The 20442-nt window shown below is 44.6% G+C and overlaps 1 protein-coding gene across 1 annotated transcript in view; it reads right to left on the reverse strand.

Annotated features, from left to right (window-relative positions):
• Positions 1 to 8689: 8689 nt before the first annotated feature.
• The window catches only part of LOC146344484 (uncharacterized), a 28635-nt gene continuing 16882 nt past the window's right edge, over positions 8690 to 20442 (reverse strand). Inside the window, exons 3-6 of the mRNA XM_084857471.1 lie at positions 13608 to 13754; positions 13271 to 13400; positions 10901 to 11106; positions 8690 to 8986 (exon numbers count right to left, since the gene is read on the reverse strand). Of these exons, the coding sequence (XP_084713597.1) occupies positions 10938 to 11106; positions 13271 to 13400; positions 13608 to 13754 (446 nt within the window). The 3' untranslated portion in view covers positions 8690 to 8986; positions 10901 to 10937. The remainder of the gene's footprint in view (positions 8987 to 10900; positions 11107 to 13270; positions 13401 to 13607; positions 13755 to 20442) is intronic.

Consider the following 20442-nt stretch of genomic DNA (forward strand, 5'->3'; position numbering starts at 1 on the left):
AAGGATTGCCTTTACATTTAACATTCTGTCCTGTCTCAGATTTTTCCTCACATTTTCTCTGTCCAACTGAAATTCTTTCAAAGGCATCACTCAGGGTCTCACTAGTCCTGCTTGCAGATGTTATGGCCAACTGTTGTAGACCAGAGTGAAGCCATCTTGAGGCCAAGCGAAGGTTGGGCCTGGGTATCTTCACTGTGGAAATTTCAAATGTGTACATGACCACCCCCACCCACCCTTTCTTCTGAAAAACACAAGGTTTGCAAAGTTTGAGAAGCAGTTTGCCTGATCAGCAAGAGTTTTTAAATGAGTAATACAGTATGTTGCCACCCTCCCAGACAGACTAGCCAACGATTTAAGAACTTGTGGTTAAACTAGACTTTCTTTTTAGTAAACAAGCATTCTGTGCATGATCAAGTTGCTGTAACAAATTTCCTAATAAAAGCTAGCTGTGTCTAGCATGCGGAGAGGACTTTATTTCACTTGCTTCACTGCTTCCGCTGCAGCGTCGTTCTCTTTCAGTAAAGGTGTGTTGTACCTGAAAGTATCTCTGAGTGTTAGGCCAGGACACAGTGCGGGATTTTCAGTTTTGACTAGAGAAATCTGTTCAGGAGCCTTTGAAGCATGTCTTGGAAGCCTGGCAGCAGATTGCTGTTTCCTGGTTCACTGGAGCTAAGAGATCTCTCTCTTACCTCACTCTGGCCAGGGACTTCTGAGCTGGACAAGTGCTTCTCAGAGCAGCCAATCACCCCCACCTTAGGCTGGGCTGCGCTCGGTCTCCTTTTTGCCAGCTTCAGGCAATCTCTTTTTCGGTGTCCAATTACTTTGTGATAATAACAGCCAACAGCCTGGGGGATGGAAGCATTTTGAAGCTGCTGCCTTTTTTATTCTCTGTCAGCAGCATATGGAAACCAGCCACTAGATTTAACTTTAGCTGGTTTCTCTCCTCACCCGACCCTAACAGTACTACAAAGTGATGAACATGATGCCAATACCCGCTCGTTTGGTCAGCCAGGAGCTCAGTGTTTCTCAGAGTCCTAGGTAGGGATGGTAGGGGCGGCCGATTCAGTCTAGGAATCCAGCAGACCTGCTCCTGCCTGCACCCCTGAGCCTGCTCGCCGAGCCCCTGCCCCTGCTTGCCCCCTACCCATGCTTGGCGAATGGCCTGCATTCACCCCGGCAGCCTCATCAAGCTTCACGGTCGCCTTTTGAGAAATAAAATGGCGATTGCAAAAATGCCCATATTTGGACACACACAAAAATGTGCATGTTTCCAAATGCACATATTTGCATGTGTGTGAAAATGCACATTCTCCAAAAATGCATTTTCACACACTGTGTGCCTTTGCAAAAATGTGCATTTCGCACATGAGAATACGTGCATTCGCAAAAATGAGCATTTTCGCGCATACAAAAACATGCACATTTTTGTGATTGCCATTTTATTTTATTTTTAAATGGCGACTGCAGAGCTCGACAAGGCAGCTGGGGTGAGTGCAGGCTGCTCACCGAGCATGGGAGGGGCTCGAGCATGGTCTGGGGACCAGCAAGCAGGGGCAAGGGCTGGGCGGGCGTCTGGATGTGAGTTCACACATCCCTAGTCCTAGGGTTCCTGTCCCCAGCCAGGGCAGCCATCTCATCAGGAAGGACAGAGGAAAATTGGTCCCCCAGGGAGCATAACTCGAGCCCCAGAATTTCAGTCTGGAGCTTCACCAGTCTTTCCTGACGTTCATAAGCTTCCCACAAGGCACGCCCCCAGCTCCTCACACTCTCCTGTCTGCTGCCACTGTCAATGCCAGGCACCACACTCCCGTCTCCTCCTTGCTGGCTGATAATCTTCAGCCATCGTGACAGCCACAGGAGCCAGAACATCACTCTCCTCCAGTCTGGAGGCAGAAGCATCCAGCCTCGGCAGCTGGGATGAAACTTCATGATCCTGCCCTGGACCTGCGCTAGCTGGAGCCCGCATGATTCCTAACTAGCATAACAACAAACCTTGGGGTGCTGTTCAAAAACTCACACCTCACTCTCTCCAAATCCCCCAACACCAAAATCAAACCTGAATAACCTCAGTGTATGATCCCACCTCCCCCACCATGTGAAGGATTGCTGGAACTAATTCCAACCTTCCTGCAAGGTAGGACCACTCTGGAAGTAATTCCAACTCTCCTGCAAAATAGGACTGGCCAAACCAGGTCTTCCAGTCCCCCAAAATACCCAGCAGCCACCCTCCTAGGCCAAGAGGCACTGAGATTAGCACAGAGGTTATGCAGAGAAAATCACACCAACTAAAGGTTGGGTAAAGGTTTATTAAGGTAAAAATAAAGTGGTAGAGGGAAAGGGAAGAATGGAAGTAGCAGGTTGCACAAAAGGGTACAAAACCAAATTACTTAAACATACACAGAGAGTCTTATAAAAGCTACCTGGCTTATCCTTAACATACCTAAGTACAGGCCTCCCAGAATAGCATCCAGCCATCAGCAGGTCCAGAACCACCAGGATGAAGGGAGACCCTATGCCTCCACCTCAGCCCTCTTTTAAAGCCCAGCCCTGGAAACCCAGGGCAGATTTTCCTTTAGCCAGTCACTGGCTCAGCCCCTGGGTGAATCGCCCTGGCCTCCGAGAGGCCGGAACTCCCCGCCAGACCCAGCTGTTGTCACTCTCCAGTTAACAAGGACTGCACCCAGCCTTGAGCAAAGGGCTGAGGAGCCTTTGCTCAAGGCCAGGTAGCATGCAATTCCAGGTGGTTACATCAGATGTGGCAACACGGCCTAATCTCATGGTGGAAAACAGGTCATTATTCTTGACAGCGGGTTATTACCTTTAAAGTCTTAAATGGTCTGGGACCAGGTTACCTAAAGTAACCTTCACTCCTTCACCCATATGCTCCTGTCCATATGCTTACATCATCTTCATGGGCTTTGCTCATGTGCCCACCAGTTAGAACTGCAAGACTGGCAAGTACAAGGGGAACGGCTTTATTGGTGGAGGCCCCTCAGCTCTGGAACTCCCTTCCTGCTGCTTTACATCTTATGCCTTTGCTGCAAGCCTTTAAGAAAGCTTTTAAAACTAATTTGTTCAACCTGGCATTTCATAAATAGGTAGTTGATACACATGTCCCCCTCTCAACAACCTCAAGCCTGCTTTAATGATTTCCGTTTTTATGATGCTGGTTTTATATATTTATATGTGCTTGTGTCCAACTCTTAATTATTTGTAAGCCATTTGGTGAGGGTATGGCCCTGAAAAGCAGGATATACATGTATTGAATAAGTAAGTAATAAATACTCAAGTGATCAGGGCCAACGTGCATATGCTAATGTCTGTTGCAAATATAGAAATAAATACCATAATTTAAATTGAAATATATCTCACCACAGAGAGAAAGACTGTGACCAGGTGACTTGTGTGCTTTCTCTGTTTGCTGTTGAGGTGCTAACTGTTGATGGGCAACTTCAAGGCCTGACCCAACTCTCCCTGCTTATCGTTCATTATCTTTAAACTAGAATTGGACAGCCCTTCAAATAGAGGATGCCTTCAAACAGAGGGCTGTCCTCTGTAAAGAGGACACGTGGCCAGTCTACACATTCCTTCCCTGTTTAGCATTCCCAGTGTGTGTCTTGCCCTACAATGAAAATATGGTTGGCAGTGAGGCGAAGCATTGTTAGTTCTGGTACTTAACTGCTGAAGCAAGTTAGAGCAAGAGAAAGACCTTTGCAGTATCCGCTCAGTTAAACTTTTTCTAACTCAGGTTAACAGTATTTTATTTATTTATTTATTTATTTATAATATTTTTATCCCGCTCCACAGCCAAAAAGCCTCCGTGAGCAGCTTACACACAATCAGTAAAACAAGATAGTCCCTATTGCCCACGGGCTTACAATCTAAAAAGACATGGCACACGAGGAAAAGGGGACGGGAAGGGAAGAGGGGAAAAAAATTAGTAGTCTTTCAGCAGAGCTGGTGGAATGACCCTGCTATGCCTCTCATCTCCCTCTGTACAGCCTGTTGTAATGGCTGCTGGTGGTGACAGTTGATGGAGGAGGAGCCTTTTGGTACATAGTAACTGCAAAGGAAGACCTGGTCTGGACTGGGGCACTGGGGGAGGATGGTTTAAGCCTTTACCCCATGTCATTTTCTCAATAAAAATGGCCTCCTCCATTCCCTGTCTAGCCTAGCTGTTATTTGCCATGTTATGAAAAATGTATGTGACTCCATGCTGGCATGCACACATTTTCTCCAATGGGGCAAGTAACAGCTTCAGGAGCAGCCAGAAGTTTTTCATTGGGAAAATACCATAGGGGCAAAGGAATAAACCTTCTCCCGCCAATGTCATGTTCCTGGTCCTGATCGCTCTCCCCTTGCAGCTGCTGTTTGCCAAAATCTAAAGAAATGGGTGTGCCAGTTAGGGGTCTCTGTTGTCTTCTCTAGTGTGGCCCAAAGAGCCTCTGATTTGCCTGGAAACCTGTAGATGGTTCTTGCTTAGCAGCCTCTGTGGAAGTGGCTGCTTATTATAGGCAGCCAAGAAAATACATTAATTCTGTTGAAAAAGCAGGTTTGGAATTCATTTCAAGATCTGTTCCTTCTCTCTCTCTCTCTCTCTCCAAATTAAGACCACTGAGGAGGCAAACCAGTGAAATGTATGGGACATATCCAAGGTTTACACAATATAGATTATTTATCATCAAAAACTTTCTCTCTTAAATACTTGCTTTTATTTTGTAGAATCAACACATAAACAGCACCACCTGCAGGAGGGAAATAGCAAATAGATTTCTAGGAATTATTAAAGGGGCACAGAAGTGCCCCTTTAGTTCAGGTGAGTTGCAAACAACAACAAAGTTCTGCAATTAAAAGCCTCAAAATGCTACTGCTTATAAAAATGATACTAGTTGAGCTAATAACTTGAAATTTGGCATCCATGACCTGCCTGATGAGGAAATTGGAAGCTAAGGCTGATGCCTTAACAGACATGCCCCATGATCAGTAATGATGTTGTGCAATGTCACAAATTATGCTTGCTTACAAGCAACAAACAGGCATGGGTCAACAACTCACAGGAGGATTCCTCTAGCAATACAGTAAGATTCAGATGCTTCATAAAACAATACAGGACCAGGACAATATGGAGCATCTTTGCTGGTCCCAAGCATTCCATCCTCCGCATCTAGATTTGGGCCTGAAAGACCTAGGAACAATGTGGGTGCATGGGGGTAAGTTGTAAGCAGGCTCAATTTGTGACATTGCACAATGTCAGTACTGATTACGGGGCATGTCTGTGAAGACATCAGGCTTAGCATCTAATTTCCTGGCATTGTGGAGCTTGAGCCAACATGAGATAGCCTTAAATCTGGTCTTAAACTGGCAGGTTTTATTTATCAGTGAATATTAGCAAGCCTGAAGGCCATGAAAGAGCACCAATACATTATTGTGAACCAATTTTATAGATAGTATAAAACACTGTTCAACAGCTACTCTGAGTGAGACCCACTCGAGGGCTGGTGTCATTCCTCTCCAGTTCCAGAGGCATTGAAGGCCTCTCCTGACACACCCTGGAACGCCTCCTTTTTATGCTGTCCATTGCTCTGATGGTAGAGAAGAAGCACTATCTGTGGACCTTTCCCCACCTCACAAAGGAGGCTTGAAAGGTCAGGTCTCTTTTTCTCTCCACCTTTGGAAGGGAGATCTGAAAAATGCCATCCTAGGGACCGTAGGGTTGCAGCCTTATTCATCTCATTTGGTGTTAAATACCAGCAGTACAGTATGTTGTATGAACATAAAATTATTATAAGTGGGCTTTGTTGCTCAAACAGTTTGTATTGTGTTCCATTTCCATGACTGTTAAGGCTAGCATTGTGTTTAAAATGATTTCTACTCTATATCCTCGATTACAATTAACAGGTAAAGTTTTGAATACAATCATTTTGTTCTTTCAATGGTAAAATCAGGGCCAAACTAGATATATGTCACTTGGAAGCATGTCCTGGCCTTGATTCGTTTTATTTTATTAATAGCAGGTGTAAACCCCATCACCACCACCCAATTTTCATCAGGACCCCAGCATGTAAGGAGGGGAGACCTAACCCTTCCTTCCCCAGCCACGATCCCAACAAAAATCCCCCCCCACCTGCTGCTATTAGATCCAGAAAAAAGCTGTCATTGGCCTTTTTCTCTCCCCATGAAAGAAAAGCCTCCTCTCCCTCTGTGCTGCCATCTTCATGAAAATTACTCCCCCTCCCATCTGCTATTAATTAAACAACAAAGCCTGACATGCTTCCAAGTGATACCTTTATGGTACAATCCTATGCACGTTTAGACAGAGGAAACTCCTACAATTCCCAGCATGCCCCAGTCAGCCATGCTGGGTGGAGAATACTGGGAGTTGTAGGACTTTTTTCTGTCTAAAATAGCATTGCACCTTTCATGGTACACCTTGTTTGGCCTTCCATCTTCCAAACACAGACATATATGTTCTTAGAATGTTGTTTCTAATTGCATGGTTCATAGAATTTTTCAGTTGAAAACATGAACTGTAATATGGGGTCTGAACACTAATACACCTTTTTACATTCATCTTGCAATATTCATCCTTTAGAACATATTTATTTGCCATGTTGAATTTTCATGATAAAGACAGGAAGTCCTGGGGGATACTGATGAACTTTAAGTCCAACCCAGACTTGCATTGTTGCAGAACTTAAGCAGTTCGTCTATCTCCCTGACTGTCTTTTATTGAAACTCCCCACATATGAACAAAGCAAATGACTATGGGCACAATCCTATGGGTTGTGCCCTTGTGAGACGGAAGCCTCTGAGTATATCCAGTGCCCGTCCAGGCTGAAGTCAGCAGGGCAGGAGGAGCAGTGGAGGTGATCTTCGCCTCCTCATCCTCTGATTGTTGTTTCTTGCTAGATGGGCTTTTTTGCCTGTCTAGCACTGCTGCTTCAGAAAGGTAGGGAAGGAGGCTCAGGAAAGCTCATATTCTAGCCTCTCCAGTCTCCTCCCCTCCCTGCCCCCTAGAACGCCTGCTTGTGCCCCTCTCTGCGGTCAATTTTCTGCAATTCATTCTGCACCAGCTGCAAGGGGGTGGGGGAAGGGGATCAGATCTCCAGCTCCCCCTTCTGAGGTTGAAGTGCTGTCTCCGACCTCGGAAGGGAAAATCCCCACTATGCTGTGGCCCCTCAAACAATGTCTAGGGGGCATAGGATTGCTCCCTATTTTATGTTACAACTATCTTTATTGAAGAGGTACCATCATTTACTGCCATGAGAAAAGAACTGTTTAAAAACCAAATTCAATCTCATAGTGTGAAAGTCAAATATTATGTTCAGACATGCAAGTGCCACTTTTGTATTTTGGTTTTGCAAAATTGTATGATTCATATTTTAACAGCTTAATAAAGACTGAAATTTGGATAAAATAAGCATTATATACCAGTGACTTTACCAAGCCAAGGAAGTTTGAGACTGGGCCACTGTTTATTTTTTAAAGAACTTATTTTATCCCAAAAGATGGTACAGTTACTACTTATTTAATCCCCCATACTTAATGCAAAATAGCTATGTAAATGTTCTGTGGGTTTAATTGCATATTTTAGGTTGTAAAGCTGTGTGTTTTTTTACATCATTAATATGAATGCCTAATTATTCTGTTTTCACTGTGTTGATTTTGTAGCCTGATACTTGATTATATCCTTCAATAATCCTTAAGATAGTGATTCCATTGGGCTTTAAAATTACAAAATAATGTTGTCTACATACGGACCAATTTGAAATTCACTGTGTCCTTTTTATTTGATTTTTAAAATATTCTGCATAGAACTTACAACAGAGGTTGTAGTTCGTTCACCTCAACGTCTGCGCCTACAGCCTTTCCTACTGGCTATCTCCTTCCTTCCCATCCTTCCAAAATTTACCTGGGGGTAAAGAAAACTGTTGCCAAGAAATTCTGGGGACACCAGAGGGTTCATCTTTAAATTCTTGGTGTTCTTCATGATAAAATGGTGCCTTCCAAGCATGTTTGAAAGCCTTCATCACCATCATGAATGCTGGACACATCGTTTTTAATTTATGCCTGGAGGAATGATAACACCCAGAAATCCTCCTTGTGGCAGCAGCTGCTTCTGAGCATACTCAGAAACTCCAGTTTTATCACTGAGTACACTGGGAAGTTAAAGATGGCGTATCGCTGGCCCCAGTTTTCTCTGCTACTAGTTTCCTTCTGTCTGCCCCTCCCCGCTCTCACAAGGGGAGTTTGGAGAAGGAGGAAAAATGAACAGCAGGAAAGACTGGGGTCAAAGGGGGGCTGGGGGCTGGTGGGGGGAAGCATTCAGTATGAACCAGATCTTTCTGCAGTTTCAGAGGAATCTTAGAAAAGGGCCAGTCTTTTCCTGGGAATCCCCAAGGAGCGCAGAAAGCTTGCTCTAAATTGAGATTGGTGTGTGTGTGTGTGTGTGTGTGTGCGCGCGCGCGCGCGTGTGTGTGCGTCTGTGTGTGTGTGTGTGTGTGCGTGTTTCTCACCCATTTCTAAGACTGATTTGGATAGTATAATATGCAAGAATTCGTAGAAGAATGCTGGATGGAGGGGAGGGGGCATCAAAAGAACCTTTCATTGAAAAAAACAAAACAACCATGAAAGATAATCAGATTCTTATCTGAAATAAGTGCAACAGCAAATCCTTGTTGTTGTTCTTGTCGTCAATTGTTTATTTAAAAAGCACAACAACATGAAGAATTCTATCTGTTGATTATTGATTCTACATTATATGTACTGCACAGTAGCACTGTCCATTTCCATACACAGTTCAAACCAGGGCTCTGGTTTTGCTTTAGTAAAGAAGTATATCATCAAAACCTAGCTATGCTATATACTAACATATGAATAAGCAAAATATAAACAGTTGCCTGTGGTATATAAAACGCCTCCAGGACTCTGTAGTCCCATGCCAAAATTTCCATGGCTGGTATCCTATGTTGCTTGTAGAACTATGCTGAGAAAGAAAAATATTGGTTTACATAGGATGCATTTCAGTAATGAATACTTTCAGATGCTTCAGCAATGGAAATGAATGCCAAGTTCTTTATAGGAAAGAAAAGCCGTTCTTCACACAATGTATAATAAACTTATGAAATCCATGGCCCCAGGATGTGATGGCCATTGTCTTTAAAATGGTCAAATTCGTGAAGAGTATTAGCCATGATAGCTAAATAGAACTAGGAGCGGATTAATCAGTCTACTCCTGGTCTGTGTCACTTTCGTATGTGGACTGGATGGACATCCGTTTGAACCAGCAAGCCATATTCTTGAACGTCAAAGAACCCGCTTGCTGTTTCTCCCACCTATGATCAAATCCAACAGAATGAAGTGCCAGTCTTTAGTCCCTACTGTAGCCTTCTCTCATGCTGGGATTTGCAGTCCAGCACATCTGGAGGACATCAAGTTGGGGAAGGCGGCTCCACTGCTTATATGCCTGGTGCCGTGTGCCTTCCTTTTGTTGTCGTTGTTGGGAGCTGTGATCTGCTGAGACCAATCTTGATGTTTGTTTGTTTGTTTGTTTGTTTGTTTCGTTTGTTTCTATACTGCCCAATAGCAGAAGCTTTCTGGGCAGTTCACAAAAATTAAATTAAAAAGACATCGTACTTTTTAGCCTAGTTCAGGTAAATAAATAATAAACATTGCCAGGCAGGAAATGCTTCTAACTTTTAGACACAATCCACAGGGAAGTTCTCCTGTGCAAGCTTGCTCACATGAAGAGAAGATGCACAAGAGCACAACTCCTGTTAATTTCAATGGGATATGTGTGGTGGATTGTGCCCTTAAGTATTAACAGGAGCTTTTCCATAAATGCCCCCCTTTTTTTGGCTTTTAGGAGGTGGAAACTAAAAAGGGGAATATTCATGACAATGGCAACACTTAGCATTTATAGAACACTTTCAGCATTCAAAGCACTTACATACAATAGCCCAATAATTTGTACAACAGTCCTGTTAGGTAAGCCAGTGGTATTGCCCCAATTGCGGGTGGGGGGCGCTCAAGTTGAAAGAATACTGATTTGCCTAACTAAGGCCACCCAGAGAGTAGGTGCCAGAGGCTGTTGTTGCCTCTTCCCTACTTCCCTTTAAGTTCCCGTCTGAGATTGAACCAGCAACGGCAGATGTCCCATTGTTTACAAAGAGAGGAGAATTTGACTCTGCATTCCTTACTATCCCTAATACAGAGAAAAGAAGGGGATTGTCCTTGCTTCTCTTAAATCGTGAAGAATTATGGCTGGGATCTGAAGAGTCACTTTAAGGGTACCTAAAGCCTTGGATGTGCCCAGTGGGGTTTTGACTTGTCAGCAGCAGCCCCCACGTCATCTCTCAACTGCTTTTGAAAAACCCTCCTCGGTATCAAAAGCACGTGGCAGGGGTGGTGGCAGGTAGTGCTCTTTGATAAGTCCAAATCTCCCTTGGACAGATATAACTAGTTCATAAGAATGAAAGAGCTATACTGGATTAGAGCAAAGGTTCATCTAACCAGCATCTGAGAATCATAGAATAGTAGGGTTGGAAGGGGCCTACAAGACCATTGAGTCCAACCCCCTGCTCAGTGCAGGAATCCTGGGTTGCCCTCAAGGAAGCAAGTCTTAAAGGCAAGACTCTCCTGTTACTCTTTTCCTTCTGCAACTTGTATCCAGTGTGGCATATTGACTCTGAGCCTGGTTCTGTAAAGCCTGGCCTATATTTTCAAATTCTAAATTTCTAATAAAAAAAGCTTCCCATCATGACTTGATAATGAGGAGAAATCACTGGTTACTTTTTCTAAATTCTTTGTGTATTGTGAAATTTTAAATTACTTATGTTCCCAAAATGTTGCATGATCATCTTGCAACGTATAATACTATGGAGACAACTTTAACACGTACCATAATTGTTATGGCTGCCAGGCATCTGTGTGCATTTTCAAAGTGCTGTGTTCACTGCTATTGGCGTCTGCGAGGGCATCCCATGGGAGAGATGGGGTATGGGTCTTATTGCTGAGCAGAAAGATGACACAGGGTTCCGAGACTTCCAGTTCAGCTTCCTCAAGAAAACGTTGTAGTTGTCCATGTATTCTGACATCCAGGGGTTCCTGTATGGGGGAAGGGGGAAGAGAAGTAATGACTAGATAATTCTGGGGGTATCCTCTTAACTGTATAGCCATGTGGGCAAGTCAGAGAGCTGCATCCCCTTGTTCTTAGTGGCATGGCTTGCTGGTGGAATTCCCTTCCCAAGAAGACATGCCAAACAGCATATCTCATAGACTTAGCAAATGTCTATGAGCAATTTCTGAAAGTGATGTATTTGGTTTGTGCTGGCTGGGATTAAGCTTATATGACGGTTGTGTTTTAATATTACTTCTTTTATTTCATGTTCACTGTTTTTAACATATTGCCATCCTTCTAAGAGTGCTTCCAGACAGAGGACTCTGGGTTCCAGCCACTCATTGGTCTTCTGCTGTAAGCTACCAGCGGGATTGCAGTTGCCTTCAAGACTATTCTCCATGTACATCTTGCTGTGCTCCATCCACACTAGTGGGCATGACATAGCTGTGTGGAAGAGGGAGGGGACGGTCCAGTTCACCCAAGCTGCAGAAGTGTAACCATTTCTGCCCTCCCATCACCTTTTGAAATTGAGTTCTTACGTTGTGGTGTAGTGCTGGATTATTTCAGCAGTATTTCAGAGCACCAGCACCTCTGGTGGTGATGGGTTTTATTCCCACCAAAAAGGCAGCGCCAGTAGACTCCTCACATGGCTTTGCAGCGGCCCTTAAGGCACCTCCCTCCTCCGCCCTGGCAAGGTGGGGATTCGCAGCCCCATTAAAAGGAGGAAGGCAACAATCATCTCAGGCACCTACTCTCTGGGGAACTACAAAGGCCAGCTGACCCTTCCACACCGGCTCTTGGAGGGAAATTAAGAATAATAAAAACTCAGGAGAGGGCTGGCATTTAAAAGTAGTTCTTTCTCCTTTTTGTCTTGTGTGGAGCCAGCCAGACAAATTTGGTGGGACTCCACAATGAGGAACAGCCAGCAAAGAGCCAATTCTGTCTTCCCACGCCCTTTTCTCTTTCTGACAAACTGCCAAGTTCACCTCCATCATTCGTGCCCTCCCTCAACATCCCCCTCCCCCTCCTCCTCCCCTCTGTCCCAAACCACCTCAAACTACCCAAAAAGAGGAGAAGGGAAGGTAGTAATTAATCAGCAGCTTAAAAATAATCACTGAGGCTTCCTACTAGACATAGACAAGCTAGGGGTGGGGAAACCATTGAAAGGGGGCTGATAACATAACTGAGTGGATTCCTCTCTCCTCTCAGCAATACAACCTCTCTTTTTTTTAGTTTTACAGTTCTTGTGCACTTCTGTTTTATCAGAATTGTGCTAACATACATTTACTATTATTATTTTTAAAAAGAGGTAACTACAAAGTAGAATTCTGTAATTAAACAGGCAATTTCAGTGCTGGATTAGAAGACAACTCAGTTCAGAATCAAACAAGTTCAGGAAATAATTAATTGTGGCTGGTAACGTCAAGTGGGATAGCCAGGAGCAGGACTACCAAATGCATGCATACTTTTCTTTTTAAGAAGAAGCAAATGATGACTAAAGATTAAAAGCAAAAGGCAAAACTCTTTAAGAGTAAAGTGAGTTGCAGGACACAAACTGGCTTTGCAACAGGAAGTGCAATTAAAAAGGAGGATTGTCTCTGAACATCATCCACCTTCCAAAGGGATTCCTCCCACCTTGCCTTGATTCCACATTTTCCTGTCCACACCTTCAAAGACATTGTGCTGCAGTTCTGCAGCATTTTTCTTGTTAAGAAAAATGTTGGGAGAATTGCTGGGAAAACACAGAAGGGGTGCAAATGAATGATGATGTCGTGTGGACCACCCCCCCCCCCCGCCACCCATAAAATGTGAGGGCATTAGCCATGGGAATTTCACAATAAATGCTCATCTGGAAGCAGCCCAACAAGAAGGATGCAAATCTAGTAAACAAAAGAAGTCAAGGAGCCTTTGTCACATGTGACCAGGACCACCCTTGGTTTGGTACAAATCTGTATGTCATCAATTCTGACCTTCTTGTTAATTGTTTAGTAGATACACATCATGAATTTGAGCTAAGGAGTCCTTGAATTATACTGATCCCAAGCCATTTATGTGACATGTAAGTGTAAATTTTACTGTTCTGTGACATCATCCTTATGCCCTCGCCTCCTTCAGTGCTTCCCACCATAAAGTCCCTGCAATAGCTCTCACTCATTATAGTAGCCATCTTGAAATATAAGGTTGGAGAAATTCCGATTTGCTCGACAATATCCACTGTTGACTTTGGGCCAGTATTTGTAATCTGCTTGGTAAGTACTTGCTTCCGTACTGGCGATGAAATCTATTAAAAGATCAGATATCAAGAACTAAACAGAATTTGCACAACTTACATGTCTTCTGTTTGTCACTATGGGTTTTACACATTTTTCTTTATTTCTTTTAGAATATTTACTTCGTGGTTTTTAGTGGTAATACAAAAGGGATTGTGGGGGTTCAAAATACCATCAATGTTCTAGCAACTGTGTGTATTTGACTTTATTCAACTGACCTGCTGGAGACAGAGAAGATCCCAGGTTCAGTTTCTTAATTTCGTTAAGTTGTGCTTGGTTAGCTCTCCGTGTTTCCAAGATAAATTGCTGATAGGTGTTCCAGTTCTGGCCCAGTTCCTGCTTGATGCAGGGAGCATCTGTTTTACCTGGAAAAGGACAAGTCCATTGCAAGACAAGCAACATTTACTGAAATATAATTTTTCTTCCACTCATGCCCAAAAGGTTAGTCACCGGAGAAGAATTATATATCCAGAGGAATGATTGGCTGCTTTATCAACCCAGAAACATCTGCTCCCATTTACAGTAAAGGCAAATATTCCATGCCAGCTTATTCAATGGGTATTCACCAGCAAGGATATGGATGGTATAAAATATTTCTGCACTTCCTCAGCTTAACAACCATTGTGTCAAAGGATACCATGTGTGCGGTGAACATCCATCATGGAAATAGGCTAGTTTTGAACTAATCTGAGACCAATTTGGGCCGTATGAAAGAATTACTGTAATGGTGTTTTCTTAAGGGTGAATTCATCTTTCTGATATTGGATACTTGGGTCAGGGAGCAGACAAACATGGTTTAGGCAGTGTGCAGGTGTCCCTACAAGCAGGAGTGGGTGTGGGTTTTGATGTTGCTGGGTGAGTTCTTCTCCCTGCCTTCCATTCTCAAAAGATACACAAGTACAACTTCAGGATCAAATGCTAATTGCCTCTTTCTCTTCATCTTGTCCTCTCCATTCTGAGTCGCCGTGTGCTCACCATGTGCTCCTGAGAGCTCCAATTGCATTGAAGGGGCGTGGCCTGAGAACTCCCAGCAGCTGTGTGGGCGGGGAGTTTCAGTCTGTTTCCCGCCTCCTAGCTGAGCAGAGCAGAGGAAGCTGCTCCAGCTGGTCTAGGGGCTGTAGAAGCAAGCAAGCTCCCAGAGAGTGACCAAACAGGGAGAGCAAACAGGAGTTTGCCAGGGGAGGTCAAGGGAGAAGCCCCTAACATTTTTTAAAATTATTTTTTCTTGTAACACACGCTTCCATACTAGTGGGACTCTGTTGTTAACCTCCAGTGAACAAAGGACAAAGCACAGGCTATCCCAGTACCATCAGAAAGCTAGAAACACAAAGGGAATAGAGACAGTGGAAGGACAAGACTCTCCAGTGGTGGTGATCTGCAAGGTGTGTGCAATGTTTGTTTTCTTGCCTGAGATCAACATGGCCTACACGTGCAACAAGTGCAAGTTGATCACGCTGTTGGAAGAAAAGGTAAGAGGACTGGAGTGGTGCGTGTCCATGATGAGGAGTTCTTAGACAGAACGATGGAACTACAGCAGCAAAGTGAAGAACAGAAGCTTAAAGAGCAACAGCAAGCTGAGGCAGAAGAGGAAAATGCTGAGGCGAGGAAAAATTAAGTAGAGGACACTCCTTGGAAAAAGGTGACAGGAGCAGAAGAACTAGAAGCCACTCTGCACCTAGTGGAAGCAGTGGAACTATGTAACCATTTCCAGGTACTTGAGGATGAGACTGGAAGACAGCTTGCAGAGGAAGAATTACAGGGGGGGGGGCCCTGTATGAGAGCGTGCAAGAGGCTGAAGGTCAGTCAAGCAGAGGCAATGAAATCAAGGCCTACAACAAGATGAGAAGAGTAGTAATAGCGGGAGACTCCTTGCTGCGTGGGATTGAAACCCAAGTATGTCACGAAGACCCATAGACTCGCCAGGTATTCTGTCTCCCAGGAGGACGGATTAGAGACATGACTGAAGGGTTGCCTGCACTCATAAAGCCCACTGACAGGTATCCCTTTCTTCTCATCCATATGGGAACAAATGATACCGCCAAGCAGAGCTATGAAGAAATCACATCAGACTTTGAAGCTTTGGGAGGGAAACTCAAGAACTTTGGGGCCCAGATAGTTTTCTCATCCATCCTTCCTGTAGTTAGAAGAGGGTCAGAAAGGGACAGAAAAATACTCTGGGTGAATGACTGGCTGCGAAGGTGGTGCCGGCGCGAGAGATTTGGATTCTGGGACCACAGGCTATACTTCCTAGAGGATGGACTGTTGGCAAAGGATGGGTTGCACCTTACAAGGGCTGGGAAGAATGTGTTTGGCCACAGCATGAAGAACTTCATCAGGAGGGCTTTAAACTGCATCCTATGGGGGAGGGGGACGTAAAGTTGGGGGTAACAATGGACGAAAGGTCATGCACCACAGACACAACGACAGCTCTAATAGCTCCCAATAATAGTCTTCAGAAACATGTAAGAAGAAAGCCAGCCTATAAAGCATATGGTATTTGATGTCTATATACTAATGCCCAGAGTATGGGAAACAAACAGAATGAACTTGAACTCTTAAAACTCTTAACAGAAAATTCTGGAGCAGATTATGAAGTGATCAATCTGTAAGCACCTTGAAAACAATGCAGCAATTACTCGAAGCCAACATGGATTTGTCAAGAACAAATCCTGCCAGACGAATCTGACCTCATTTTTTGATCAGGTAACCTCCCTTGTGGACTGTGGGAATGCTGTTAACATATATATCTCGACTTCAGCAAAGCTTTCGACAAAGTGTCCCATTATATCCTGATGAGCAAACTACCTCAAAGTAGGGATGTTGGAGAATTCCACCATAGACTCCAGTGAGGCTGGATTCTTTAGAATCCAGCCCCCCGGAGTCCGTGGCGAAACGGGGCGATCCCTACCACCACCCCGCGGAATCCCCCTGGGATGGAGCCTACCTGGAGGCGGTGGCAGCTCCAGTGGTGGCGGCTCGCCTTCCGGCCGCTGCTGGGCTGCAGCCGCAAATGGCATCTGCTATGCCAGCCGCCATTTGCAACCCTGCCAAGCTGTGATAGGCTACATAAGTATCTACGTAGCCTATCACGGCAAAAGGCAGGGATGCAAATGGCGTAGCGGCCGCCATTTGTGTCCCTGCCTTTTGTCGTGATAGGCTACGTAGATACTTACGTAGCCTATCACAGCTTGGCAGGGATGCAAATAGTGGCCGGCGTAGCAGCCACCATTTGCGGCCGCAGCCTGGCAGCAGCCAGAATTCTGGCTGCAGCCGGCCCTGGCCGGTGGCTCCACGGCCTTGCCTGTGGAGCGGAGCCAGTCGGGCAGGATTCCAGCGGGAGGGATGGATCGCCTCCCCCCCACAGCAGATGCCCCTGAGCGGAGCAAGGTAAGGGATTCGTACATCCCTAGCTCAAAGTGGGCTAGATGAGACAGCTATCAGGTGGATCCACAGTTGGCTACAGAATCGGACTCAAAGAGTGCTTATCAATGGGACCTTCTCAAACTGGGGAGAGGTAACAAGTGGGGTACCGCAGGGCTCAGTCCTGGGCCCAGTGCTCGTCAACATTTTTATTAATGACCTGGAGAAGGAGGTGCAGGGAATGCTGATCAGATTTGCAGATGACACAAAATTGGGCAGCATAGCTAATACCTTGGAAGACAGAAACAAAATTCAAAGTGATCTTGATAGGCTGGAGTGCTGGGCAGAAAACAACAGAATGACATTTAATAGGGATCAATGCCAAGTTCTGCACCTAGGAAAAAGAAACCAAATGCACCGTTACAAGATGGGGGATACTTGGCTCAACAATACTACAAGCAAGAAGGATCTTGGAACTGTTGTGGATCACAAGCTGAATATGAGCCAACAATGTGATGAGGCAACAAAAAAGGCCAATGCTATTTTGGGCTGCATTAATAGAAGCATAGCTTCCAAATCACATGAAATACTAGTTCCCCCTCTACTCAGCACTGGTTAGGCCTCATCTGGAGTACTGTGTCCAGTTCTGGGTACCACACTTTAAGAAGGATGCAGACAAACTGGAGAGAGTTCAGAGGAGGGCAACGAAGATGATCAGGGGACTGGAAACAAAGCCCTACGAGGAGAGACTGAAAGAACTGGGCATGTTTAGGCTTGAGAAGAGAACACTGAGGGGAGATAGGATAGCGCTCTTCAAGTACTTGAAAGGTTGTCACAGAGAGGAAGGCCAGGATCTCTTCTCAATCATCCCAGAATGCAGGACACGGAATAAAGGGCTCAAGTTACAGGAAGCCAGATTCTGGCTGAACTTCAGGAAAAACCTCCTGACTGTTAGAGCAATACCACAATGGAACCAATTACCTAGGGAGGTGGTGGGTTTTCCCACACTGGAGGTGTTCAAGACGAGGCTGGACAGCCATCTGTCGGGGATGCTGTGACTTGGATTCCTGCATTGAGCAGGGGGTTGGACTCGGTGGTCTTGTAGGCCCCTTCCAACCCTACTATTCTGTGATTCTATGATTACCAACCAGTTGTGTGGGATGATACTCTTTGGATGTGCCTTCAAAGCATATTTGTGTATACTGTGCTTTAAAAAAAATCTAATTCACTCAGGCTGTCCAAAGTCTGTGCCAAGAAAATCCAATTCTGCGACCTGAATAAACTGTGCAATCAAACAAATTGGCATATTTTCCCTTATTTTGCATAATTTAGTCTTGATAGTCATAGGAGGAAAAGGACACTAAAGCTGTATCACAATAATTTGATATCTTACTCAGCTATGTCTCTGGCTTTTGAGATTCCAGAACATTTTATATCCTCAACCATATTGTAGTAGCCATAAGGGCTAGAAGCTTGCTCATATTTAAAGCACATGAGTCTACCCAGTTATCCAGATCTTCCATGAAGGCCCTTCTTTAGGTCTCCCCCACCTTTGGAAGTAAGATGGGTGAGGACCTGAAAGAGGACCTTTTCAATTGTGGCATTCTGTCTCTGGAACTCTCTTCCCTCAGGAAGGCTTGCTTGGTGCTGAACCTGATGTATTTCTGGAGCCATACAAATAATTTTTAAAATTTGCCCAGGTCTTTAGTTGCTGTGTTTGTAAGCACTCTTTTTAACCTTGCTCGTGTTGCTACTTGTATTTTTACCTTGCTTATTTTTTTTTTTTAAACAACGAATGGCTGTTTTGCAAACTGTGGATCAGTTTCTCTTCTGCCTGATAGAGCAGTGTAAAAAAATGCAAATAAATAAAATGAATGCTGAGATTCTTGGTTCTGGGTTCACATGTAGTAACAACCGAAGGTTTAAACAACCCAGAATTCACAGCCAAACAATAAACCATGGGTTCTTTTTCGGTGTTGTTCATATTTAACAAATCATGGTTTGTTAGCGTGGCCTTGTTCACATATCACGACAATCTAAAATTCAACAATCCGTAGTGTGGGTTCGTGTTATACTAAATGCAGGCCACAGCTTTGCATTTAAAGTTTAAAATTCTGCCTGACAGCATTTGACCTGTGGAAAGTACTGAATATGAAGAACACGAGAATCCTGTTCTCTCTGTTTCTTTGTAATATATGAATTAGAACTTGTACATCTCCCCCACTTGTGAGTTCTGCATAGTGCCTTCTTATCTCCTAGTGATGATGAAAGAAATGCAAGCTCCAGTTTAGACATTATGGGCATCTTTTCTCTACACCAGCCTAAAATCCTGCATTTAAAACGGGGCTTTTTGCTTCTGTTTTAAATGCAGGATCACCACTGACTCCCTTTACATGCACTTCCTTCCCCCCTTCCCCCCTTCTCCCCTTATCTGAGTCTTCCATTATCTTTCATTGATCTCGCTCCTCTTCTTGACACTTTAACTATTTACATGGAGGAAACTGAACGGAACACAACTGGGTGATTTGATAGCTCATTATCTGCGATCTATTTAAAAATGGAACACAGGGCAATTTAGTGCAGGAGATGCCCTGGAGGGTCACAGCAGGGTGACGGTGTCATGTAAAGAGCCTGCAAAAGGAGCAATCTCAATCACAGGATAAAAGCTCCATGTGAAGGAGCCCTATGAACAATCATGGATGACCAAAAAAAGCAAGTAAGGGTGCAATCCTGTGCATGTTCAGACAGAAAAAAAGGCCGACAGTTGTCCTAAACATGCATAGGATTGCACCCTAACTTGTTCTTCCTGTATCTGCCGCCACCCCTAATTATACTGTCTGGAGTTGCTCTGAGAGTTTTTAGTTGAGCAAGTAAGGGCGCAATCCTATCGAGATAGGCGGCCGCTTCCGAACTCGGAGGCGACCGCCTATCCAAAGCAGGGCAGGAGAAACACAGAGGGGATTGTTCCCCCCGTGCTTCTCCTGACCTGCTTTTTTGGCTAGAAAGCCGATTGTGGCTGTCTAGCTGTGGGAGCACGGAGCGGGGGCAGAGGATTCTGTACAACACATAGGATGTGTCATACAGGCAGTTATGCAATCCCCGCCCCGGAACGCCCCCAGCCATGCCCCTTTCCAGACGCTCTGCGCTCCTCTTGCGAGCATGGAGGATGGGGCTGTTCCGCGCTGCCTCCGAGGCAGCACAGAAGTGGGGGGAGATTGGTTCTCCAGACCGCAGAGCGTAGACTCCAAGGTTGGTTCCCAGAAAACGGCATATCCTATGGCTGTCTAGCCACTGTCTAGCAGCCATAGGATTGCTCCCTAAAAGGCAGAAAAGGGTGGAAGAATGGAAAGATTTACTCTGTTTTAGAGAATGAACCAGAGAGTGATTTTCAAAACATCACATTAGATGTTTGTAGTAATGATTTAGGTACCAAACACTAATCCCTTTATTCCAAATTACCACTGTTTTAGCAGTTAATGTCTGGTATGAAGATACTGGCCAGGGGAAGGATCCGTCAGTACGCTGAAATAGTGGTGTATTTCATCTATTTGTTAAATGCTCTTTTTGTCATATGGCTTGCTGGAAAAGAGTGAAATGGAATAGAGACAAAAAATGTGATCATTTGTGGAGGCTTGCTTTTCTCAAATTCTGCTTACATATGGTGTGATTTTCCATGATAAATACAACCTAAAG

This window comes from Heloderma suspectum, chromosome 5 (assembly GCF_057233095.1).
Source record: "Heloderma suspectum isolate Gila_16-S chromosome 5, 16-S_ref, whole genome shotgun sequence".
NCBI classification, from domain to species: Eukaryota; Metazoa; Chordata; class Lepidosauria; order Squamata; family Helodermatidae; genus Heloderma; species Heloderma suspectum.